At 45.6% G+C, this 25,508-nt stretch overlaps 2 protein-coding genes across 19 annotated transcripts in view; both read left to right on the forward strand.

Moving 5' to 3' along the window:
* Positions 1–1,350, forward strand: part of ZCWPW1 (zinc finger CW-type and PWWP domain containing 1) — a 30,509-nt gene extending 29,159 nt beyond the window's left edge. For all 14 annotated transcript variants that reach the window (XM_042477533.1, XM_042477529.1, XM_042477523.1 and 11 more), the window contains one exon: positions 530–1,350. In XM_042477533.1, coding sequence (XP_042333467.1) covers positions 530–810 — 281 coding nt within the window. In that variant the 3' untranslated portion in view covers positions 811–1,350. The remainder of the gene's footprint in view (positions 1–529) is intronic.
* A 10,199-nt stretch (positions 1,351–11,549) lies between these two features.
* LOC121932579 (phosphatidylinositol 4,5-bisphosphate 3-kinase catalytic subunit alpha isoform-like) overlaps positions 11,550–25,508 on the forward strand; it is a 36,725-nt gene continuing 22,766 nt past the window's right edge. For 2 of the 5 annotated variants that reach the window (XM_042471337.1, XM_042471341.1), the window contains exons 1-7: positions 11,550–11,822; positions 12,688–12,911; positions 16,579–16,841; positions 17,841–18,003; positions 20,291–20,500; positions 23,338–23,588; positions 24,960–25,202. In XM_042471337.1, the coding sequence (XP_042327271.1) occupies positions 16,653–16,841; positions 17,841–18,003; positions 20,291–20,500; positions 23,338–23,588; positions 24,960–25,202 (1,056 nt within the window). In that variant the 5' untranslated portion in view covers positions 11,550–11,822; positions 12,688–12,911; positions 16,579–16,652. Of the gene's footprint in view, positions 11,823–11,913; positions 12,169–12,687; positions 12,912–16,578; positions 16,842–17,840; positions 18,004–20,290; positions 20,501–23,337; positions 23,589–24,959; positions 25,203–25,508 lie in introns of those variants that run through there. The other 3 variants (XM_042471338.1, XM_042471339.1, XM_042471342.1) reach the window with 3 other exon arrangements.

Below are 25,508 nucleotides of genomic sequence, written 5' to 3' on the forward strand. Positions count from 1 at the left end.
CACTTTTTTTGGCATGGCTTCACCTACAGAATCCTGGTAATTGTAGTCTGGCGTCATCCTTAGAATTCTCTGCTAGAGAAAATTGTAGTAGCTCTAGCCCTAGTCCACCAAATGAAGCCGTGGTAGTTAAAGTGGTATCAGAACTCTATTACTGAGTAGCACAAGTTGTTGTTGTTAATTGCCATCAGATCACTTGAACTTGTTGTGACCTTAGGTATGAGAGACCCCCCAGGATCCCCAGTCCTCCAGAGCCTTATTCAGGTCTTCCAGGTTCAACACACACAGAATATACCTTTGGCAGTAAAAGTACAGGTTCTGAACTTGCTAAATCACAGCAGGAGATGGAATCTGAGGTGTGCAATGTTAGCACCCATCAGGGACATAGACGGAGTTATTTCACTCTTAGACAACTGGAGTGGTTTAATTCGGAAAGAAAGAATGACTGAATCAGTCTTGCCACACGGCGGGGGGGGGAGATGATCATTCCCTTCCCCAGGAGACCCTAATGTGTCTCTGTGTTCCTCTCAAGGTCTTCGGAAGTCCACTGTGTCACAGCGTAAAAGTAAGAAAGCCAAATGCCTCAGTTCTTGCACAGAGAATAGCACCACCGACTTAGCACTCTCCAGTTATCCAAGCAAGAAAGACCGTTTGGAGATGGCCAAAATCTTCCTGATGGCAGAAAGCAAGGACACTGGGGGCCTGGAGGAACCATGCGAGTCTATGGCATTTGACCAAGATGGAGAAGAAGCCTTTAGTAGCCAGGAGATGGACTGTCCCAATGACTTTTCCTTGGCCTTATTTGAAGATTAGTCTTTTGGATGCAATTGAGCCACCTGCTTCTGAAACGAAAGAGTCCAGTCCTTAGAGAAAGGAGCCATATAAATAAAGTAAATGGATGGTCTCCCTCTGAAGCAGAAAAGGATTGATAGCGCTGGTAAGGATAAATAGCATCAAAAGTAACCTTAGATTAGAGAAACATACCAAGAAGTGTGGAAAGAAGGCTGTTAACAGTTTTGATTCTTGAATTTAATCCACCTAGGAAGTTGGTGACAGCTTATTTTTAAACAGGGCTGTAAAATTTCCTCTTTTCCGTTCGTTGGTTAAACAAGCAGCTTGAAGCAGAATCATAAAGAAGACATAGAAAATAGAATTACCTTCCGGTAAATCTGAACAATTCACTTAATGTTTAATGCAAAGGCAAAACGACAAGGAAAATGTAGACACGAGTTTTGCCCCAGTTTGTAAAATGACAAACATGTTGTTTATGTTCTTTCATATTCTAAGGTGTTAAAGGAAAGATGTTTCATTATAATTCAGCAACATTTTATTAAAAGGTTTGTTTTAACGGAACGTTCTCAGTGTCCTTCAGTTTTGCCACAGGAGAGTGAGGGAACACATGGACATGTGCAGGTTTCCAAAATGAAAGGTTTTAAGAATGGAGATCCTCCCTCCGTTTTTCAAGCTTGACGGCTGCAATTGCCTCTTGCAAGTGGGATGCTGCTAACACCTTTCTCCAGAAAACAATGAGAAGCCGCTGGTGAAGAGCTCATGGTCAGATCAATGTTTTTGGGGTCCTTTATAGTACTAATCCTTTGTCCACAAAATACAGTAGCATGTATTCACAAATGTTGTAGACACTGACTATATATTTGCTCATTGGGGCAAGCTGAGGGTGCAGAAAGTGGAGCCTGCAGGCGGCATGCAGCCTCATAAGCCTCCCACGGCATTCATTTCTATTTATTTACAGTATTTAGTATTATTATTATTTATACCCCGCTTTTCTGCCCTAAAGGCTCTCAGAGCGGTAGTTACTCAGAGGGTTCCCTGCCCTCAGGCTTACAATCTAAAAAGACATGACAGGAAAGGAGAAGCGAATGGTGGTGGGACCACCCTCCCTTTTTAAAGATTCTGCTGGGAAATGGCCCAAACCACTACGAATATAGGATAGTTTGGATTGACTTACTTCCCCCAAACCCTGACAAAAATGGCAACCCTAGAGGTCATCTCATGTCCAGCCACTCCAAATAGATTTCTGGAGTGTGCCAAGGGGCACAGGATAGAAAATGGCCTCTTCCCCCATCACAAGTTGCCCAACATTGCGATATGCCATCCTGTGATTTGTTGTCAGCTTTCGTTTGTTGTGGCGCATAAAACTGCCTTTGCCAACATGCCATGGTTTGTTGTCCATTTGGAAAACCGAATCTCAACCCATGGAATATTGTTGGCGTTCGAAGAATGCTGGCATTCAAAGTGCCCAAGAGTTAGCAGGCGCTAAATGTATGCTGCAATGCATCAATGGCTCTTCTAATTGAGCAAATGGAGATGTTCCCACAATTCTGCTGTAAGGAGTGTCTTAGTTTAAAAGAAAGCAACCCTGGGCTGTAGAAACAGTGGTAAATGGGAATAATAAGAAACCATGGTCTCCTTGAGATGTGCCCAGGACACACAGATTTCTCCCAACATGTATGTAATCTAGTTTGAGACCACTTGAAGTGCCCTGGCTCCATGCTCTGGAATCCTGGGATTTGTAGTTTGTTGTGGCACCAGAGCTCTCTCAGAAAACTACAGTTTTTGGTATTCCATAGCATTTGAGCCGTGGCAATTAAAGTGGGTTATTTCTGCAGTGCAGATGCAGCTTCAGCCTAAATCAGCCAGCATGGTGTGGTGGTTTGAGGGTTGGACTAGTATTCCAAAAGACCAGGGTTCAAATCCCTGTTCAGCCATGGAACAGGTCCCACTCTCTCAGCTTCAGAGGAAGGCAATAATAAATCTCCTCTGAAGAAATCTGGCCCAGAGAATCCTAGGAGAAGGCCTTCATAATAAGTTGGGGACATCATCAAAGCCAAAAGGAGGTCCAGAAGCCACATACATCCATGGCCCAAAATGGCCCACTATACTCCAGTAGCCTGGCTCCTTCTGGGGACAGGGCTGGCCAGATTTTTATGGGTGGCAGATAGAGAGGTGTGCAGAAGTCAAAACTGTTTTACCTTGGTTGGAGGTCCCAGTCCACAACTATCCCGGCATGTTTTCTGTATTGCGAGATACCGCATTGTAGCTGCCAAAAGGGAATCATGAGGATTGGCCTGTGGCCTGGGACCTCCAACCAAGGTAAAACAATGGTTCCCCCCCCCCCTTAAATTTGGACTGAATTTGCATGTTTTACCTCTACACCACCAAAATGTTCCTGATGCAAAAACATGGAGGCTTCTTGAGGGATTTATTGTCCTCTGCCTCCAAAGAGGCCTGTGACCTCACTGGAATGGAGACAAACTGGATTGCAAAAGAGGGGTCCCTTTTGAGATGCAAAGGGACTTTAAATTCCCTGGACTTTTGAAAATCTCCCTATTGCGCATGGCCAGAAGGAGAAGGAGCCTGCCTGCAAAAGATAGCCTTCCCATTATAACAGCTTAAGTAAGGACAGAAATAACAAAATGCAGCCATCTGACTAACATCTCCAATTTTTGTTCTCCTGTTTGGTTTGTAACATCTTGCCGGATGAAGAAGAAGAAGCCCTTGGAGCTTCCAAAGCTTGCAGCAAGTATATTGTGCATTTCAATTGGCCAATAACTGAGGTAAAGGTATCACTGATGGATTTGTTGTTGTTGTGTGCCTTAAAGTTGTTTCTGACTTATTTCAATTCTAAAGAGAACCTATCATGGGGTTTCCTTGGCAAGGCTTCTTCAGAGGAGGTTTGCCATCACCTTCCCCTAAGGCTGAGAGAGTGTGTCTTGAGGCAGGCAAATCACAGCCCTCCAGATTTTGCTGGACCGCAACCCCTGGCTTTCCTCACCATTGGCTGTGATGGCTTTAGAGCTATTGGGAGTTGCAGTCAAACAACATCTGGAGGGCGATAGGATTCGTATCCCTGGCTGAAAGTATCCCAGACGTATCCCAAGCGGTGCATTAACAGCTTCATACATCTGTCTTCCCAGGGAGGTTCCCATGACGTTACAAGGTGAAGGGTAGAACTGTATCTGCCATTAGCCATTATTTAACTGCTGAAAGTCAGTTATGGAAGCCAGCTATGGCTTCTGTGGTCCAAGTGTGGGCATGTAGTAGTGAGCAACTTTCCTGTAAGTAACTTATTTGAAGTGTCCTTTCACCCAGTAATGGGACATGTGAGTTTCCTTCCAACAATAGCACACAGTCTTTAAACGAGGAACCCTTCGAGTTGATCTTGATCCATGGCGAGCCAATGGATGAGACATCTCCACAGGGTTTATCACATGGGCAAAATTGGACGCTTGAAATGGTAAGAACCCGTTCCTTATCCAGCATATTAGGCACAATTGCACAAATGGTTTTCACACAACGCTGCATGTAATCCACTCAGAATTGAACAAGAAAGAGACATGAACCAGCAATTAGGCACTTTGGGGAAAACATGCCAAATTCATTTGTTTCATTCACGATATCACTTTTTGTGTGTGTGTGTGAGAGAGCTATTTGTGGTTTATGAATGGGATTCTCACTGTTGTCAGATTTCCCATGGTTCTTTGGGGCGAGTTTACTTCCTGTGCGTTGTGTTTCCCAGTTGCCGAGAGATATGCAGCCTTTTATGCTGGTTTATTTAGGACTTCAAATGTCTTTTGGGTAATGTTTTGTTCTTTTAGATAGTGTGGGTTAATCCCAGATTCTGCACAGGATAACAACACTTTCTGTGTGAAAACCATTTGCGCAATTGTGAGTTATTCACGGGTTAATCACCTTTTATACTTCTAATCCTTCTAAACCCAGTGTGATAAACTCTAGACTCTTTGTCCTCCACTGCTCTGCTTAGGTCTTGCAAATCCAGATCTTCTAAATAGAGTCCATCAGCCTTCTTCTCTTTCTTCTTCTTCTTCTTCTTCTTCTTCTTCTTCTTCTTCTTCTTTCCCACTTTTCCTAGCATTATTCTTATTTCCAGTGAGTCCTTCCTTCTCATAATGTGTCCAAAGTATGACAGCCTCAGTTTGGTCATCTTGGCATCTTCCAGGGAGATTTCTGGCTTGATCTGACCGTTGATCTGACCATTTCTTTGTCTTTTTGGCTGTCCATGGGAACTCACTACTCCAGATGAGGCCCAGCAGATGCGGAATATGGTGGGACTATTACTTCCTTTGACCTGAAACTGATGGTTCTGTTAAGTTACAAGTTACAATAGTATTTGCCTTCTTTCTTGTAGCATCACACTGTTGTGTCATTATCAGTTCTGGTTTCCCTCTCCTAGAAATGCTCCAGCCTGTCAATATCTTTCCTCATCTCTGGTGCCCAGAATCAGACACAGGATTTTTCCAGGTGAGGTCTGACCAAAACATCACAGAGAGTGGTACTATGACTTCCCTTAGCCTGGACACCAGCATTAGATTGCATCCACACCACAGAAATAATCCAGGTTGACGCCACTTTAACTCAGTGCTATGGAATTTTGGGAACTGTAGTTTTGGGAAACATTCTCTGTCAGAGAACTCTGGCGCCACAACAAACTACAGTTTCCAGAATTCCATAGCATTAAGTAGTGGCAGTTAAAGTGGTATCCAGCCATAGAAGTGCATTGCCTTTTCTGGTGCAACATCGTACTGCTGATTTTTGTTAAGACTCTGGGTTTGCTGAGACCTCGAAGGTCGATTTCAAAGATCCTTTCCCACAAATAACTGGTGTCAAGCCAAGGTGTCTCCCGTTCTATAGCTATACATCTGATTTTTGCCTGTCCAAATGCAGTGCCTTTTATATTTTGACACCCCCCCCCCCAATTTAGACCCAGATCTCCAGTCTCTTCTATGTTGTCTTGAATCCTGATTCTGTCTTCTGAGGTTTTGGTTAGCCCTCTGGCTCTGGCATCGGCTGCAAATTCAATGAAGCAGCTCTCTGAGGAAAGAAGCCAGACTGTTCAGAAAACGCTTTCCCAGGCAAGTTGGAGAAGGAAAAACTAGGCCAACTTGCTTCATCTGCATAATTTAATGAGAATCTGTTAGTTTCTTGGATATAGGCTCTGCATGGTGCGTCTTGGTTGTGTGTGTGAAGAATCCTCAGAGAGGATAACAGAGGTCTGTTCCATAAGAATTTCTTCATGGATTAGTTTCATCAGGAGTGTGTTAAATTGGCTGCATGCGGAGTGTGTGCCTGCGTTTTCCCTCCGAATGTTCTTTCCCCTTCACTTTGGGGCTTCCAGAGGAGACTGCCAGCTTTTCTGGACCCCACAAATCCATTCTTAAGAGACTCCATCCTTTCTCTGCCTCTCAGTTGCCTCTTGTCTTTGGAAGATTTTTTGGGAGAGTCATAAGGGAAGGAAGACACAAACCACAACGCTGCGGGAAATGGCGTTTTGCCCAAGGTCATCCAAGGCAGGGACAGAAATAGTGTGTGTCTTGTTTGTGTGTATATATATCTCCCTGTTTCCTGACTTCCAGGCCCATGTATGCCACAGCCTATCAATAGGAAATTGGCACGCGGCAGGACCCTGATTTCATACATGGCTGGGCATAACTGCTTTCGCCCAGATTCCAAAACAACCCTCTCCAAAAGGCAGGTGCCATTCTGCATTTTCAAAATGTTTAGTTATCAGGACGTGACTCTTCCTCAATGCTTTCTCTTCATCTTCTTCCAGTCGGCCGTGTCAGATTTGCTTTCGCTGTGGCTGCATGCAATTTTGTGAGGCTTTCCCATTTTGAATTTGGTTTTAATCCTCTTTGATAGCCATTCTGGGCTACTCTGTCCGAGCGAAAAGGCAGGGAAGAAGGCAAGCAAAGCACAGAAATGTCCCAACGCCTCCTGTCTCTCCTAAAGGATTCTGCCCTGAGCGATCATTTGGTCATCTGCACATTGGAGGACAAACCCCGCTGACCGGCAGGCCAGAAAAAAGAGCATTTCCCAACTTCTAGACGAGTAGCATATTTCGTCTGGGATTTATCGTCCGTTGAAGGAGCCAAATGCTGAGTCACGACCCAAAAACGCTGCATGAACTCCCAACAATTTGGGTACATTCCTTCCTTTTTTAAAATAAAGGCTGTTTGAAACCTAAGCGCACAGCCTGCCTTTAAAGAAAACCCCCACAAATGTTGGAGTAATCAGGCACTGCCCCAGGCTGTTGCCTCCCTGCCCTTAGGGCCCAAGTTACCTTGGGACTACTGCAGCTCCTCAAAGCATACACCAGGAGCATGGGAGTTGTAGTCCAAAAGTAGCACTACTACTTCCTGTTCTTTGGTGTATTTAAGTTAGCTACTGCGGGGAAGCTGGAAATCAGACCAAATGGACTTCCTCCTCCTTTGGCACCCGCTGAGAGAAGGCAGTTTGGACGTCTGAGGCACCAACATAGTAATGAGAAGTTCCTGGCTTCCAGCCCCATGTATGCCACAGTCTTATTATTTATTGAAAGCATTCTTGTTAAGACACTCATAGCAGCCTCTGAATGACTGGTAAAACAAAAATGACACAATGTTCTGCCCTCATGCATGTTGATGTTATTGCTGTTGTGTGAATCGATGGGTCGGTTCGGCAGCGGAGCGCATGGTTCACACTACATTTGACCCAATGGCATTTTCTTGCTGTAAAATAAAATAACCCACTTGTGGTTCACATTGACAAATGAATTGGTTCAATTTGAAGTGTTTTCAGTGGGATTGTTTGTTTTCCTCCGTCCATCACTGCAATTGCTTTTACGTACTTCCATACAAGCGTCAAAGGGCAGGAGAACGCAGGTTGTTAATTCCCACTTCTCCACCCAGCGACCCTTTCTCATGTCATAGTAAATCAATTCCGATCTACATCTCATTCACACTGACACTGAATCGATTTGTGAATCTGATTCTTGAAATCGATTCTGATCCACATCTGGGTCACATTTGCGCAGAATCGATTTATCAAAAAAGAAGCGGAAAAAATGATTTTTCTACTATTACATTATTTTTTATTAACAACAACAGGTGGGACAACTGAGAGATAGCAAGACCAGACGACAAGTCAGTGAGTAAGATGTCCAAGTCACACTCTCTCAGCCTCAGAGGATGACAAAAGGAAACCCTCTCTGAACTGATCTTGCAAAGAAAACCTTGTGACAGGGTCACCGTAGTCAGAAGTGACATGAAGGCACACAATGACAAAAATGGATCCCTGTCACAACAACTCTTGCTAAACAAGCCTCTTGCATCTCATGTTGATGCTCATGTTCTCTTGGGAGATTGGGAGTTTATCCTGTGAATATCCTGGAAAAATCTTGTAATTATGCGAAACGATTTCACACGACGGTCGCACAAAACCCGCCATTAAAGTGGTCACAAAGAAGCATTAAAGCGCATCTTTTTACTTTTGGGATTTCATTTCCAACAATGCATTTCCGGTATTGCTTTATTTGTGCAATTGCATGTGATAATCATTTCTGCAGTTACTCACCATTTTGTTTGCAGGATGTTTTAAATGTACTTTAATCTCTCCAAGCTGCCATTATCCCCAGTGTGACAGACCCCTTTGCAGGGTTGCAAAGGCAAGTGAGTGTAAACAAGGGCCAAGTGGAGCGTCAGACAATCAATACCTCCCAGCGTCCCCCGTATCCTGAGTTGACCTGAACTAACGACAACGGAGAGAGTTTGGCAGAGAGGCTTGGGGAGAAATACGGACCCAGTCTGTGGCTTGTTAGGGCAGTTTGCATGTGAAGGATAATTGGGAAAAGCCGCTGAATAGAAAAGCCCCCGGTTTCAGGCCAGCCTTGAGAGAAAGGCGCAAGGCAAAACAGAACATTCAGGATAAATATGTTCTTAAACAGTTTGGTTGTGTAACACAATTGTGCGCGCTTCTGGTTACACTGCCAGAGCTGGAAAAGAAAGTAAAGCACAGCTAAAACACTCAACTCATTTCTCTTGATTGTGACTATTGTCTTTGCAGCAGTTTAGCTCAGGAAGGCATCTTCATCCAAAATGCAGAATTAATGCAGTTTGGCGCCACTTTAACAGCCGTGGCTTGGTGCTATGGAATCCTGGGAATTGTAGTTTGTTGTGGCACCGGGACTCTCTGATATAGAGAAAGCTAAATGTCTGATATTGGCATTAAAGAGAGATTAAAGTGCATTTAAAGCATCCTGTAAATGAAGCGGAAACAGGGAGCGATTGTGCAAATGATTATCACACTCGGTTGCACAAGTAAAGCAATGTTGGAAATGCATTGTTGCCAAAATCCCAGAAGTAAAAAGATGTGTGTTAATGCTTCTTGGTGACCACTTTAATGGTGGGTTCTGTGCGACGGCATGCGAAATCGTTTTGCGTAATTATGCTATTTCCCCCCGGGATATTTGTGGGATAAACTCCCGATCTCCTTCATGTGAGAAACCCCTCACAAAACTATGGTTTAGAGAATATCATACCAGTGAAAAAGTGGCGTTGGTTCAGATTATTTCTGCAGCTGGAGACAGAAAAGAGAGGAGTAAGGAGAGAAAAAAGGAGAGAAATGTATAAAATGATGATGCATGGAGTGGGAAAAGTTAGAAAAGGAGGTGTTTTCCCCCTTCTTTCTTTCCAGAAGTCAAAAGGGGATCCCATCCTTTGAAAACGAAGAGAGGGAGATTCAGGCCAGAGAGAAGGGAATATTTCTCCACCCAAATCAGAGTTTTTGCTGCCACAAAACGAAGCCACGGATCAGATGCCAACCTGGGAGGCTTCCCAGGCAAATCCAGCCCTGATGCGGCTATAAGGAAGGCCTATTAGTCACAACGAGGCAGCTATACATTATCCTTTATCTCTAGGACCAGAGGGGGAAACCCAAAAAATAGCAAGAGGATAGACAGACTTTTGGATGCACCCGGCAGAACGGACCGTGTGTCCTGACTGAAAGATCCCATGGGTTCCAAAATGGTCCAGATCCATACTATACATCCGTCCAGATTAGGCAGGAATTGTCCTGATTGATCCTCTGTTGCCTCCCTTTGTCTTCAGCCTCCTCTGATGGCTGCAGAAATAATTGAGTTTGGTCTAAAGCGCTGCAGAAATTATCTAGTTTGGGGCAGAACATACCGCCGAAATAATCCAGCATAAAAGCACTTTTAACGGCCCTGACTCAGTGCTAGGGAGTCCTGGGAACTGTAGTTTGTTGTGGCACCAGAGCTCTCTGACAGAGAAGGCTAAATGCCTCACAAAACTACACTTCCCAGAATTCCCTAGCATTCAGCCAGGGCAGTCAAAGCGGTTGCAAACTGGATTATTTTGGCAGTGCGTTTTGGACCTGACTGGTCTGGTAGAGAGGAAAGGAAGGCGCAGGCTCTTTCTCAGGCAATAGTGAACTGCTGCAGACTCTCCTCAATACATGATGCCCTTCCTTGCTAAGGACTTTTGCCCTCTTGATGCCGCTTGGACACAAACATGTCCCAGGTTTTACTTGCAAAATGTTGGATGGTGTTCGATTCCACTTTTCCAACTTATCTGTTGTGTTTCAGCCTCGTTTTTACCCCAAGAAGCTCAGACTGGCCTGTGCCCTGTTTTACCCTCAACAACAACCCTGAGAGGTAGACTTGGCTGAAAAAAAGGCCCAGTGTCACTCTTGGTTTCACAGCTCTCGGCAGGGATTCGAACTCAAGTCTACCCACAACGGTCATCCTTTGTCCCAACTTGGCTGAAAAACTGACCAAGTGTTCCCCTCTTTTTCATGGCTCTCAGCAGGGATTCGAACTCAGGTCTACCCCCACAAGGGTCATCCTCTGGCCCGACCAACTCCCCTCACCTGATGGGCCTCCAGGAGTGTTGGATTCCAACACCCATTACGCCCAACCAACAAGGCCAAGGCTGGCTGGGGATGATGGGAGCTGGAGCGAGACACAACAGAAAGGTGTCCCTCAAAGGCTGAAACGGTGTAATATGTGCCAAACCCCTTTCCCATCCCAGGGCTCTTGGCTGGGCTTTGGGGTAGAAAAGGGGTCAGGGAGAGAAGCGTGTCTCTCTTAGTCCCATTCTAGGTTGAGTGTTGGCCCCAAAGTGTGCCCTTGCAAAGCCTCCTGTGTCCCAGAGCGGCCTCCCAGCGGCCTCCCTCCCTGGTCCCTGCTTAGCTTAGAATTGGAATCTGGCTTTTATTGGGGATGGGCAGGTTTAGGGGTTATGGATGTGTGTCACGGCATTTTAATGGTGTTCGCTGCTTTGATCTGATTGGAGACGCCTGATAGCAATATATTATTATTATTATTATTATTATGGTCAGATCCCCCCCAACACCCCCCCAATATAATAAATAAATGTCTGCAGAATCAACAACACACAACCCCCGAGTGGTGGGCAATCTTTGTGTTTGTCTGGATGACTGTCCACAAAGAGGGCTGAGTCCCTTTTGGGCTCTGGCCCCCAAACCTTCCCTGGCAGAGGAGGAACATGGGGGGGGGGGCGAATGGCAATCTTTGCAAGGCTGCTTTCCTTCCTGGGCCCCTCTCCCAGCCCCCCATTAGAGAGACCCCCAAGGAAGTGGGCCGGAGGGGGGCTGCCTGGGGTTGCTGCTGGGCCTTGGCTTGCTCCTGCCAAGGCATCTCCGGGCAGAGGCTCTGCTGCCTTTGCCTAGTGCTCTGGCCCTCTTGCTTGCTTCCCTCCCAGCTGGGAGACGGAGAAATCCTGTTGGACCCAACGGAAATCCGTGCTTTCCTCTGCCGGATACACACCATTTGCAGCAGCAGAAAACAGAGAGAGAGAGAGAGAGAGGGAAAAGCCCACCCTCTTTTCCTTTCTCTTTTCCTTGCTGCTGCTGCTGCTGGGAAAAGGAAGAGGAGGAAGAAGAAGAGGAAGAGAGCTGGGATGGTGGCATCCCTGGCAGAAAGAAGGCTGAGCAAGAGCCTCGTCCCCCGACAAAGCCCATCATCCTGAGCTTTCTCAGCCCAGCAGCCTGTAAGTAGCCTCCTCCTTTTGTTACAAAAGCCCTTCCTTCCTTCCTTCCTTCCTTTCCTCCAGCGGATGTTGGCATCCCCCTCTGCTTCCTCCCCAGAACAAGGTCCAGCAGGGGAGGATGCTGCCGGGGCTGCTGGGGCATCCTCCTCTGCCCTTCTTCTCCTTCTCCTTCAGGGTCTCCACCAGATGGACCCCCCTCCTTTCCCCAAACCTCCCCTCCGTATTTGAAAACATCTCTTCCTCTGCTGCAAGATTTGCGAAGCATGCGTCAAAGCCAGCCATAACAGCCCCCCTCTTTCCCAATGCCTTCTCCTGATACAGTTTTCAGGCACAGAGAATGGTTCAGGTCAATGGAAAGAACCTGGGGGGGGGGTTGGCTTGGAAGGGGACCGTAGTCTTCTTTCCTCCCCTTTTTTAAAGCAGCTCTTTCAGAGATGTATGCTGATGTTTTGGACTCTGGGGAGGGCAGTCTGTCCCTTCCTCCCCCAAACAGCCTGCCTGCCTTCCTTCCTATTCTTTTCTCCTCCTCTATCTCTCCTTTCATATTCCTTTCCTCCTCAGTCTCTCCTTCCTATTCTTTTCTCCTTCTCAATCTCTCTCTCCTCCCTCCCTCCCTTCCTTCCTTCCTGTTATTTTCTCCTCTTCAATCTCTTCTTCCTTCCTTCTTATTTTTTCTCCTCTTCAATCTCCTTCCTTCATTCCATCCTTCCAATTCTTTTCTCCTCCTCAGTGTCTCCTTCCTTCCTTCCTTCCTTCCTTCCTATCCCTTTCCTCCTCCTCAATCTCTCCTTTCTTCCCTCTTCCTCCTTTATAATGTCACTTTAATTGTTGTTGTTGTCCTCATCCTCCTTTATTTTTGCCACAGTTCTGGACTGCGGAAGGCAAGAGACGGAGGGAAAATGCTCGCTTGGCAAAGGAGAGGGATGGCTACGAGATCCAGAACTGGCCTCAGCAGGAACCTTTCTTCCTAAGGAAAACCTTGGGATCTGGCCCATTCATCCAGCCTTTAAAGACACACAACCACACACAGACACAGACACGGAAACCTCTGCTGCCAAATCCGACTCATTTCCCATCCGTTACTCGAGAGTAAGTAGGTCTGGGGCGGGTGGCACCGATGCCTGTCTTGGTTGTATTCTTTGGAAGAGATGTAGTTGAAAAAGATCCCCAGGCTTGATGTGTTTTTGTGTGTCTCTGTGTGTGCATAAGAGAGAAATAACAATCAGGTCTGCTCACACAAAACAAGATGGTGTAGGATTGTTTAAAAACATCTCTATTGCCCCAAAACGATGACGTTATTGTTATGTGTTTCTTCAAGCCATTTCTGGCTTATGGCAACCTTATTATGGGGTTTTCTTGGCAAGTTTCTATGGAGGGAGTTTGCCATGGCCTTCCTCTGAGGCTGAGAGGATCTGACTTGCCCAAGGCCACCCACTGGGATTTATGGCTGAGTCGGCATTCAAAACTGGGTCTCCAGAGTCCTAATCCAACGCTCAAACCACTGCACTGTGTTGTTTGTATAATGCGAGGTTAGCATACATGCATGCCATGGGATGCAACCAGAGGTGTGTTTTGTGCAGGAGTTTTTCTCACCTTGATGGAACGAAGCAGAACAGTGAAGAGCTTTTCCAGTAACAAGGTCTGCGCATGAGAAATCTTCACCTATAACCCTATAAGCCCCCCTTGTGCCCCAAAAGGGAACAGAAATGTAAGGTACTGCACTTGGGGCGGAAAAACAAAATGCACAGATATAGGATAGGGGACACCTGTCTGAATGAGAGACGTCTACGTGTGAAAGGGATCTGGGAGTCCAGGTAGACCACAAGTTGAACATGAGTCAACAGTGCGATGCGGCAGCTAAAAAGCCCAATGCGATTTTAGGTTGCATCAGTAGAGGTATTGTCTCTAGATCAAAGGAAGCAATAGTGCCACTATTCTACTGTATTCTGCTTTGATCAAGAATATTGTGTCCAGTTCTGGGCTCACAATTCAAAAAGGATCTTGAGAAACTGGAGCCATGCGTCCAAAGGAGGGCAACCAAAATGGTGAAGGGTCTGGAAACTGTAAAGCCCTGTGAGGAGCGACTGAGGCAGCTGGGTGTATTTAGCCTGGAGAAGAGAAGGTTAAGAGGTGATACGAGAGCCCTGTTTAAATACTTGAAAGAATGCCATATTGAGGAGGGAGCAAGCTTGTTTTCTGCTGCTCCAGAGACTAGGACCCAATGGAGCAAAGGATGCAAGCTCCGGGAAAAGAGATTCTAGCTCAACATTAGGAGGAACTTCCTGAGAGTAAGGGCTGTTCGACAGAAGAAAACACTCCTTCCTCGGAGTGTAGTGGAGTCTCCCTCCTTGGAGGTCTTTAAGCAGAGGCTGGATGGCCATCTGTCAATGGGGATGCTTTGATTGTGATTTCCTGCATGGCAGAAAGGAGTTGGACTGGATGGCCCTTGGGGTCTCTTCCAACTCTATGATTCTATGATTCTACTGGGCTAGATGGGACAAGAGTCTGTCTCATTGTAAGGGCAACAACCTACGTTCCTATACAGAAGGTCCAAGGTTCAGTTCCCGGCAACATCTCCAGGTGTTTAGGAAAGATCTCCTGGTGAAAACCCTGGAGATCCGTAGCTGTTGCCAGTCAGAATTGACAGAATAGGCCCAGATGGACCCAGGGTCTGTCTCAATGCAAGCCAGTTTCCTTCACTCGGACGTCCATTATCCCACAGAGAATACCCTTCGTATCCCACATTCAGACAAAGGCCCCCATAGAAAGGTTATTCTCCGCTTCTTCTCCTACTCAGGGAGGTTCCTCAAACCCTTGGCCTAAACCAGGAGCACTTTCTGGAAGCACTGCAATCATTGATCCATTTAAATTTTGGCAACCAGGGGCTAATCTTCCCTGGGCCTGCTTTAATCCAGATTTATTCAAATGCGTTTGTTTTATGAAAAAAACACTTAGGTTGGGTCTATTTTTGCTTTTAAGATCATGTTATCTTATTAGTGGTTTGATAATGCAAGTTTGAATCAGGGCAGAAGAAGCGCCGAGTTGCATCAAATCGTCCCATACATTCCTCCTGATAGGTGTCCAAAGGATTCTGGAAGTTGCAAATAGATCTAGAGGACACTGTTTGTAGAAGATGGACCTAATCTAAGGATCCCACATCCAGAGCTGGGGAACATTATTTTTCTGGACTGCGTCTCCCAGAATCCCTACTTGTCTGTTTCTTTATTTTCTGCCTTTACCCCACTTTGGGACTCAAGGCGGCTTAGAATAGTTAGAACAGACACAGCTAAAAATTCACATTGTTAAAATGTTCAAAAGGTACATTTGGTCCTCCACATTTGTTCTTTGACTTTTGCAGGTTTGATTATTTGTGGTTTTGATTAATACATTATCCCTAGGAATTTCTAAGTCCTCCAGCGCAATTCTGCTGGACGTTGACCATAGAGTTGTGCTGGAGGACCTAGAAGTTCCTAGAGAAAACACCTCCCTAGCCCTTTATAGGTCCTCCAACATGAGTCTATGATCATCTTTTGACAGACATTGATCATAGAGTTGCACTGGAAGAGCTGGAGATTTCTTGGGCAAAAAGAATAGTGTTTGTTTTATTTGAGGGTTTCCCACATTCGCAGGGATCCTTGACTCCGATCCCAAGCGAATGTGGAGAGACCATTGTAATTCAACAATTAATAGAAAGAAAAGTATGGCCATTAGAAAGAAAGAAACAGCAGATATAAAGGAAATTTTGCAAGGCCCTTTTCCCCTCAACAGTCAGTCCCAAAAGTCTGCTGAATCAAAAGGATTGTTTACAAAAGGATAGTCCAACTCCTCTGGGAAGTGAGTTCGAGAGAAGCCCTAAGAAGGTCCTTATATCTATTCTTGGTTGACCAGTAAGAAGCTGGGCCTATTAATGGACTGAACTTGGGCTCTCCAGCCTTCCAAGGATAGGGAGGGAAGCGGCCTTCACAGAGCTTGGGAAAGCTGGATTGTCTCTTTTGGATGACAGTGGGCCTCCCACATTCGCTGGGTTTGGGGACACAGGACCCCCATGAAAGTGGAAAACCTGCACATAGTTTTAAAATGTTGTTTTTAACAGGAGAGAACACCTCTCTACGAATCTCTAGGTCTCCCAGCGCAACTCTGTGGTCAGCATCCACTGGAAGTTGGCCATAGAATTTTGCAGGATGACCTACAAATGCCTAGAGAAGCTGTCTCTAGGAGTCTCTAGGTCCTCCAGCAGAACGTCTGAGAAGAGTTGGCCATAGAGTTGCATTGGAGCAGACTCTCTGGAGCAGTGGTTCTCAATCGTTGACCCCCCAAATGTCAACGATTTGGGAGGGATAAAGTGTTTTTAATTGTTATATTTTATATTTTACTGTTGTCAACCGCCCGGATTGGTTTGCCAGAGGGCGGTATAGAATTTATTATTATTATTATTATTATTATTATTATTTAGACTTCAACTCCCAAGAGGCCCAGCCAGTATGGCCAACGCTCAGAAATTCTGGGAGCTGAAGTCCAAAGCATCTGGAGGAGCAAAGGCTGAGGGAGACCCACTGCTTTAGAGATTCCTAGAGAAAATGTATTAATTAGATCCCCAAAAATCAAAGTCGCAAATGTAGGGAGCCAACTCTATGACTCCCAGAATCCCCATCCAGCATGGCCAGTGACTTTCCAATCTCTCTTGCTTTTGGTGCATCCTTAAGCTGTAAATCCTAATAACCTCCCTCTTATTCTCTTTTCTCCCCTGGTGCATAAGATGCTTTAGTCCCCTGCCATCCCAAGGCATCTCTTTGCAACGTACCGGAGTCCGCCTGCCCCTCCACCGCCGCCATGCCGCCGCGACCCTCGTCCGGGGAGCTGTGGGGGCTCCACCTGATGCCCCCACGAATCATGGTGGACTGCTGCCTCCCCAACGGCATGATCGTCACCCTCGAATGCTTGCGGGAAGCCACCCTGCTGAGCATCAAACACGACCTTTTCAAGGAGGCCAGGAAATATCCCCTGTTCCACCTGCTGCAGGTGAGCAAAAAGAGGGGCGGAAAAACAAAGGAGCCTTTGGTTTCCAGGTACACAAGTTAGGGGGCATGCAATGTGCCAGGACCTCATGAGGAACATGGGATCCTAACTAGAGATGCAATGTCTTTTTCTAAAGGAAATAGTCTTATTAAAAGTTTTAAAATAATATTTAAAATCACAGAAAAGAAAAAGAAAAAGTCTTCTGAATATGTTTTGGGGGACAGTTTACATTGTCAACAGGCTTTTAAGTTTTCAGCATACTGTATATACTTGACTATAAGTCAGTCTCATGTATAAGTTGAGGGTAGGTTTGGGGGACAAAATTATGGATTTTGAAATGACCGTGAATAAGTCGAGGGTAAAATTTAGGGACACATAACAAAGGATTTATGAAGCAAAGGAAAACTTGCCAAATTCCAGCAGGAATAACTGTTTGTGCTCACACTAAATGCTAAGATTAGACTCTTCCCTTTCACCAGGGGATGGTTCCTTTTTGAGATATATATATATATATATATATATATATGAGAGAGAGTTAAAGTACAGTCAGCCCTTCTTATACACAGATTTCTTATACACGGATTCAAGCATCCACGGTTTGAAAATGTTCAAAAACAGTATAAATTTCCAATATCAAAGCTTGATTTTCCATTTTTTATAAGGGACACCATTTTGCTACAGCATTACATTTAATGGGACTTGAGCATCCACGGATTTTGTTATCCACGGGGGATTTGGGAGCCAAATGTCAGCATATAACAAGGGTCCAATGTACAGTATTTACATTGACCCATGGATAAGTCGACTCAGATTTCTTGGGTCAATTTTTTGACTAAAATTTCTTGTACATGAGTATATACAGTACTTTAAATGCATAATAATGGATATGGCGAGGATCCATTGAGTTAAATATGGATGGGGGGAGAGGTCTCCTGGGTGAGAGAGGTGGCCTTTGGTCTTAGGCTTCCCATTTCCTTTCTCTGTCATCCCTCTGCCTCCCAGGAGGAATCTTCCTACATCTTCGTTGGAGTGACGCAAGAAGCTGAGCGGGAAGAATTTTTTGACGAATCGCGGCGCCTTTGCGACCTGCGCCTCTTCCAGCCCATCCTGAAGGTCATTGAGCCGGTGGGAAACCGGGAGGAGAAGATACTCAACCGTGAGATCGGTGAGCCAGAGGTTGTAATATATATGTTTTTATGCTGTGATCCTGCCTTGATCCGCAGGGAAAGGCGGGAAAAGATAAATAAATGTTATTATTATTATTATTTATTTTATTAAACCAAGAAAGACTGATGGGCCGTGGGAGGTCAGGGCCAAAGGATAATAATAATAATAATAACAATAATAATAATTTATATCCCGCCTCTTTAAGGTCAATCGGGGCAGCTAACAGTAATAAAATACAATACATCATACATCAAAATCTACTTCCCCCCTTAAAAAGTTATTAAATAAGTTATAATTAAAACCAACAAATTAAACAACATCAACACATACACGTTATTACAAAACAAAACAAGACAAAACAGTGAACTGTGGTAGCATTCTACTTAGATTTCCAGGGAGGACCTTAGGGACTCTCATGAGAAGAGGGTTCCTGAGGCCAGAATTATCTGTCCTGGAAAGGCCTGCGGGAAGACATCCGTCTTGACAGTCTTTTTAAAGCTGTCTAAGGATGTCAATTGACGGATCTCATCCGGAGGCCGTTCCATAATCTGGGGGCGACGATGGAAAATGCCCTCTGGGAGGTAGCCGAGAGCCTAGATGTTTGTGGCTGAAGTTGGCCTCTCCCAGAGGAGCGGAGTGTGTGGGAGGATTGTAGGGGAGAAGGCAGTCCCGGAGATAGCTTGGACCCAAGCCATTTAGGGCTTTAAAGGTGATGACCAACACCTTGTACTGGGTCCAGAAGCTAATGGGCAGCCAGTGGAGGGACTTTAGAACCGGGGTAATATGGTCCCTCCTGGATGTTCCAGAAATTACTCTGGCTGCCATATTGTGTACTAGTTGCAGTTTCCAGACCAAGTACGAGGGTAGCCTCATGTAGAGCGCATTACAGAAGTCTAGAGGTGAGGTTACCAGCGCATGCACAACAGTCTCCAGATCCCTTACTTCCAGAAAAGGGCGCAGCTGGCGTATCAGCCGAAGCTGATAACAGGCGCTCCTGACTGTCGCATTTACCTGGTTCAACATCAGGAGCAACGAGTCAAGGAGCACCCCCAGACTGTGAACGCAGTCCTTCATGGAGAGTGTGACCCCATCCAGGACTGGAGGTTGCAACCCGATTCTTGGTTTCGGGGCCGCTACCGTGGGCACCTCTGTCTTGTCTGGATTCAGCCTCAATCTGTTTTTCCTCATCCAGCCCATTACTGCCCGAAGGCATTCATTGAGAGGAGACGCCATCAGAATTCGAGGCCGACGAACGAGACACGGAGAAATAGATCTGGGTGTCATCAGCGTACTGATAACACCCAGCTCCATAACTCCGAATGATCTCACCCAGCAGCTTGATATAGATGTTAAATAACATGGGGACAGAATAGCACCCTGTGGAACCCCACAGGTGAGCTCCCTCCTACTGGCGCAACTGTCCCCGAGCATCACTCTCTGGGATCTGCCCAAGAGGAAGGAGACCCAAACTCGATAGCAGAGTTTGGAGAAGTTGCTGCATTTTCAGCTACAGATCCCTGTATCTCCTGGCCAGCATCAGGGTTTCTGGAAATTGAAGATGACATTTCCCAAATCATGATAGAAGTGACCATTTCTCAAGGTTGCTGTTCCTTCTGAGGAATGTATATGTTTGCTTACATTTCTTCTTCTTTTTTTAATTTTTAATAATGTTTATTGCTTAAAAAGACATACAGCATAAAACATACAACACAAACAAAGACATAGAAACCCATTCAAACCCATATTTATAAACTTCACATGTACGTTAATATCTAAAAAAGGACGTACATGTCAAAATCAATAAGCATCTTACATTAATACATACCGATCCTTTACCTATGTGTTTTCTATTCTATCCATTTCTTCCTCCAACCTTTCACCTTCTCCAATATCATGCCATTACCTTCCCTTACCAACTTTAAACATATATTTTTCCTTTTCTTGAACCTTCTGATCATTAAACTTTAACTTCTTTACTCATAAACTCTTTCTTTCTTTCTTTCTATCTTCAACCTCTCCTACCACTTTGCAAGGATGAAAAACTTCAAAGATTTTAAATCTCAGGACATTTTGGTGAACAATTTGCACAGAAGACAGCCTTCTCTGCACAAATATGACATTTTCTGTGCAATGGGGAATTTCCCGTAAAGTGAAAGATCTGATCAGACTTCATCATTTTACCAACGAGGTCAAGGAAGACGCCCCTTTCCAAAGCCAAGGAACATTTCTGTTCTGCTTTCTGTTCCTAATCCTTCTCCGTTCCTCCTTTTCTTCCTTTCTGCCAGGGTTTGCCATTGGGATGCCCATCTGCGAATTCGAACTAGTCAAGGACCCTGAGGTGCAGGAATTTCGGCGGAACATCCTCTCAGTTTGCCGCGAAGCCGTGGAGACGCGGGGGTCCGCCGGGCCCCAGAGCCAGGCTTTGTATGTGTATCCCCCCAATGTGGAGTCTAGCCCCGAATTGCCCAAACACGTGTACAGCAAGCTAGACAAAGGTAAGCGGGGCAGGAGAAGGGACCAAGCGGGTGGGCAGAAAGCGGAGTCTTGGCCGACACGATGGCCGCTGTTTGGGAGGAAATATTCGGAAGGGAGGAGAGAGTTTTCCTCTCTTTAAAGAGAGAGGTAAAGGGTAATCTTCCTCTAAGGCTGCATCCACACTGCAGAAATAATCCCGTTTGAAATCACTTTACTTGCCATGGCTCAGTGCTATAGAATTCTGGGAACGGTAAGGTTTTTTTAGACATGTAGCCTTCTCTGACAGAGAGCTCTGGAGCCCAACAAACTGCAGTTCCAAGAATTCCATAGCATTCAGCCATGAGAGTCAAAGTGGTGCCAACCTGGATTGTTTCTGCAGTGTGGATGCAGCCTTAATCAGAGATGGGCAACTGTGAAGGGGACGGAGGGCATTTCCCCATCTCCAGCCCACAGGCATGAATGGACGTGATGCAATGTCACTTTCAGTTCCAGCTGGAAAATGACTGATTTAGGGGTCATAATGCAGAAGGGTAAAGGGAACCCAAAATACCACGTTTTCGGATGGCTTAGGGGTGTTTGAGGCTGGAAAAGCAGCCAGTGTAACAAATTAAATGGGGCATCTTTGGGCTTTCAGGGCCTCCTGAGAGCATTTCAGGATGCAAAATTAGACCTGAGGACCACAGGAAGTTTGCGAACTGTATTTTCCTCTGCCACAAGTGAGCCCAACTGGATTACACTTGTCCCTCCATATTGGCTAGGGTTAGGGGCACAAGACCCCTGTCAATATGGGAAAACCACAAATAACCAAAACATCATGTTTTTACCTGAGAGGACACTTCTCTAGGAATCTCTAGGTCCTTCATTGCAACTCTGTGGTCACTGTCTGAGAGAGACTGACCATAGAACTGTGTTGGAGGAGCTACAAAGGCCTAGTAGAGTATTCTCTCTAGCAATCTCTAGGTCCTCCAGTGCATCTTTGACTTAAAGTTGACCATAGAGTTGCACTGGAGGACCTAGAGATTCCTAGAGAGAACATTAATCAAATCCGTGAATAATCAAAATTGCAAATATCAAAGCTGCAAATATGGAGGAATGAGTGTATTTCTGCTTGTGTTTCTTCCTCTGAGGAGCCCAAGGCAGCAAGTAAGGGGAGAAAGTATCTGTATGTGTGCGCATATGTGCGAGAGACAGAGAGAGACAGACTGACCCTTTCCCTGCCCCACAGCGATTACTTTTTCTTCTTAACTGATAACGTTTCCTGCACATACTCCCCTAAACCGCAAGTGTTAAATGGGTTAGGAATGAATGAAATCAAAGTGGCGTCAGCAGAACTGCCACAATGCATCACTTGAAAGAGCCCCGTTTCCTTTTATTCATCTTGATTTTTTAAAGCAATGAGATGCCTCCTTGTAATATTTTGCAAGGAGAAGATGGAAGGCTGGCCCCAGGAATCCTTCAGAGGTTGGGAACTTTCTGCAGTTGAGGGCTGGCGATAGAGAGCCGGGGACCTTGTTTCTGAAGCCACTTTCAAGGCATTCAAATCTTATTTTGTTCTCATACCTGAGAATTAAAAATGTCAAAAGTTTTCATCCTGGTGGTTGAGTTGGTGAGACAGTTTGCACTTTTCTTTCTATTATTATTATTATTATTATTATTATTATTGCATTTTATGACTTTGTACGTGAAAAATTCATTTCAGGAAAAACATTGCATTTTGTAGAAAAATATGTTGTTGTCCCCCCCCCCCCCGAAAATTGTTGTATTTTGCACATACACACACACAAAAACATTTCGTTTTACCCGGCATAAATGAATGGCAAACACTAGTATCATGTACAGAATTACTTCGGTTCTGAAAGTTAAGCTTCAGTAGCGCACTGCAGAACTTTATTCAGAAACCAAAGATGTTTCCAGCAGACTTAGGTTGCCAGGTGCAAATTTACAATGCTTACACTGCATACTTTAACACCTAGCAATTCAAAGTTTGAGTGGGCTGATATTTTATTCACCTGTAAAGGAAAGCATTTTTGCATTACCTCTCTTCCTATGGTTGTCTTTCCTTCCAACTCCATACTTGTTAACCATCTTGAGGAATAGTCATCCAACACCATCAAGAATTGGTGACAACCATTCCCATCATCCACTACTTAACTAATACAGCATTAAAACACTGCAAGCAACCAACACATTTTTCTAGCTATACATCATGGCAGGAAATCAGAGGGAACTCAGAACCAGACAACTATATACAGTTGTCCCTCCATCTCCACAGATTTCTTTATCCATGGATTCAACCATCACAGCTTGAATATATATATATATATATATATATATTCCAAAAAGTACACCTTTTGATTTTTGCCTTTGTATACTATATTTAGTGGGACTTGAGCATCTACATATTTGGGTATCCATGGAGGGTGCTGGAACAAAACCCCAGCGGATGCTGAGGGTCCATAGCATGTTTATATATTTGTGGATGCATACATATCCAGTACAATAAATTTGTGTTAACAGATTTTTGAAGCCCCCAAAAAGTAGGGCCAAAAATAATAAAATGTGCAAAAACGGTCATAATGTGTGGAGATGTGTCAAGACCCCCTTTCTCATGAAATGTGCAAACATTCTTTAGGTCCTTGGCACTTTCTCAGCTTCCAAAGTGTTGGCCAGTGGTGAGGGACCATTCTTTTGGGAAGGGAAGTCTGGGGGGGGGGAATAATGACTTAACTGAGCCAAGCTTTTGGGGTTTCCCCCCTGCCAAGTCCCTTGTGCTACCCCTCCCTGCCATTCTGTTTCATCCCGAAATGACGGTTGCTTGTCCTGCTTCTCCCCTCCCTTCCCCTTCCATCTCCCGAAGGTCGGATCATAGTTACCATTTGGGTTATTGTGTCTCCAAACAACGACAAACAGAAATACACCCTCAAGACCCCGCACGACGCACTGCCGGAGCAGGTGATAGCCGAGGCCATCCGGAAGAAGACCCGGAGCATGCACCTGTCGCCAGAGCAGCTGCGCCTGTGCGTCCAGGAGTACCAGGGGAAGTACCTCCTCAAGGTCTGTGGCTGCGACGAGTATTTGCTTGAGAAATACCCTCTCAGCCAGTACAAGGTAAGCGGGCCCTTTCTGGCCACAGATGTCCCTTTCTCCTCTCATTACACTTTTTGCAAGGGCTTAGTCTTACTATTGAGGGTCAGCATGGTGTAGTGGTTTGAACGTTGGTCTATGGCTCTGGGGACTAAGGCCCTCAACAGATGGGCCTTTGCGGCACCCTCATTACTTGCAAGGGTTGCTTGGTGGGTGGAGCGCCCACACGCCCAGCAACCCTCGCATGTAACGAGGGCGTCACAGCTGCGCAGCACCACCCACATGGGACACACAGCTATGATGTCGCAGCTGCGCAGTGTGCAAACAGCGCTGCACAGCTGTGACGCCATCGGGGCGTCATTGCAGGTTTGCTGAGGTGCAGCTGCGCAGCAAAAAGGAGCCTCTTTTTACTGCTCCTTTTTTGCTGCGCAGCAGCGTTGCACAGTCTGGTTGCTGCGGCACTGCTGCGCAGCAAAGAGAGGTGCCTCCCTGGCTCCTCTTTCTGGCGGTCTGTACCCCGCCATTAGATTGAATTCCCAGCTGGGCCATGAAGCGCACTCTCTCAGCCTCAGGGGAAGGCAAAGGAGAATCCCTTCTCAACTTCTCTTGCCAAGAAAACCCCAGGATAGGTTCACCTTAGGGTTTCCATGAGACAGAAATGACTTGAATGCACACAACAAGAACGGCATTAGTAATAGGATTACTATTAATAGGGAAATTTCACATCCTTTCTTATTTTGGGGCTTTTGGGAGGGCAAGTTGGAAGGCTCTCTGTATGGGGAAGTAAACTGCTGTATCTGTAGCCAAAAAGTACTGTATATACTCATGTATACGTTTACAAATTTTAGTCAAAGAATTGACCCCATAAAACTGGGACGAGTTATCTATGAGTCAATTTAAGTACTATATTTTAACTCTTTCCCTTCTCTGAGTAGAGTGGTGAAAGGTAATAGTTTAGTTCATCCTGAGAGCAAAGAAAAGAAGCACCAAACCCCTCTATTCTTTCCACCATTTTGATTTCTTGGGCAGGAAAATGGCAGTGGTGGCACCTTTTGATCCTTTTCTTCAAAGGAGTACCAAGAGGAATCGGGCTTAGAATAAAACATTTCTGTGTGAAGACAGTAAAGTTCATAGTTTACACTTTTTGTTACATGCCCCTAAGATTTATCCTCAATTTATTCATGAGTCATATCAAAATCCATAATCTTGGCCCCAAAATTTGCCTCTGACTTATACATGTGGTCGATTTATAGTGGAGTATATACCTTGAAAATCAGTGTGGATTTTAAAAGCTGTGCCTGGAGGCTTTGAGGAGCTTTGGGGTCAACCCTTGAGGTTCCAAGGGCCACATGCCCCCCAGTTAACGCCAACCTTGCCATCTCTTTCCTGCCACAGTACATGAGGAACTGCATCACCATCGGCCGCCTGCCGCACTTGATGCTCATGAGCAAGGAGAGCCTCTACAGCCAGCTGCCCGCCAACGTCTTCGTGCTGCCCTCCTATGCCCGGCGCTCAGCCACCTCCACGCATGTCAACGGCGACGTCCCCAGCAAGTCGCTTTGGTCCATCAACAGCCTCCTGCGGATCAAGATCCTGTGCGCCACCTACGTCAACGTCAACATCCGGGACATAGATAAGGTCAGGAGGGAGCGGGTGCTCGGCTTCCCTTTTGGGGAAGGGGCAAGGTGCTGCACGATTTGGATTACAGTTGCCCCTCTGTTTGTGCAGACTTTGAATCCGCATTCCTCGTTTACTCGCAAGGGGCAAACAAAGGGACATAAAATGGGGGGCGTGCCTGTGGGTGCCGCCATTCAAGCCAAGGAATATTGGCGGATTTCCATTTTCGTGGCAGGTCCGAGACAGATCCCCTGTGAAAATGGAGGCGACTGTATACTGCAGGAAGGGCAGCCCCATTCAAAAGTCTTTTCTTCTTGTCTGCTCCCT

Source organism: Sceloporus undulatus, chromosome 6, assembly GCF_019175285.1.
Source record: "Sceloporus undulatus isolate JIND9_A2432 ecotype Alabama chromosome 6, SceUnd_v1.1, whole genome shotgun sequence".
NCBI lineage: Eukaryota > Metazoa > Chordata > Lepidosauria > Squamata > Phrynosomatidae > Sceloporus > Sceloporus undulatus.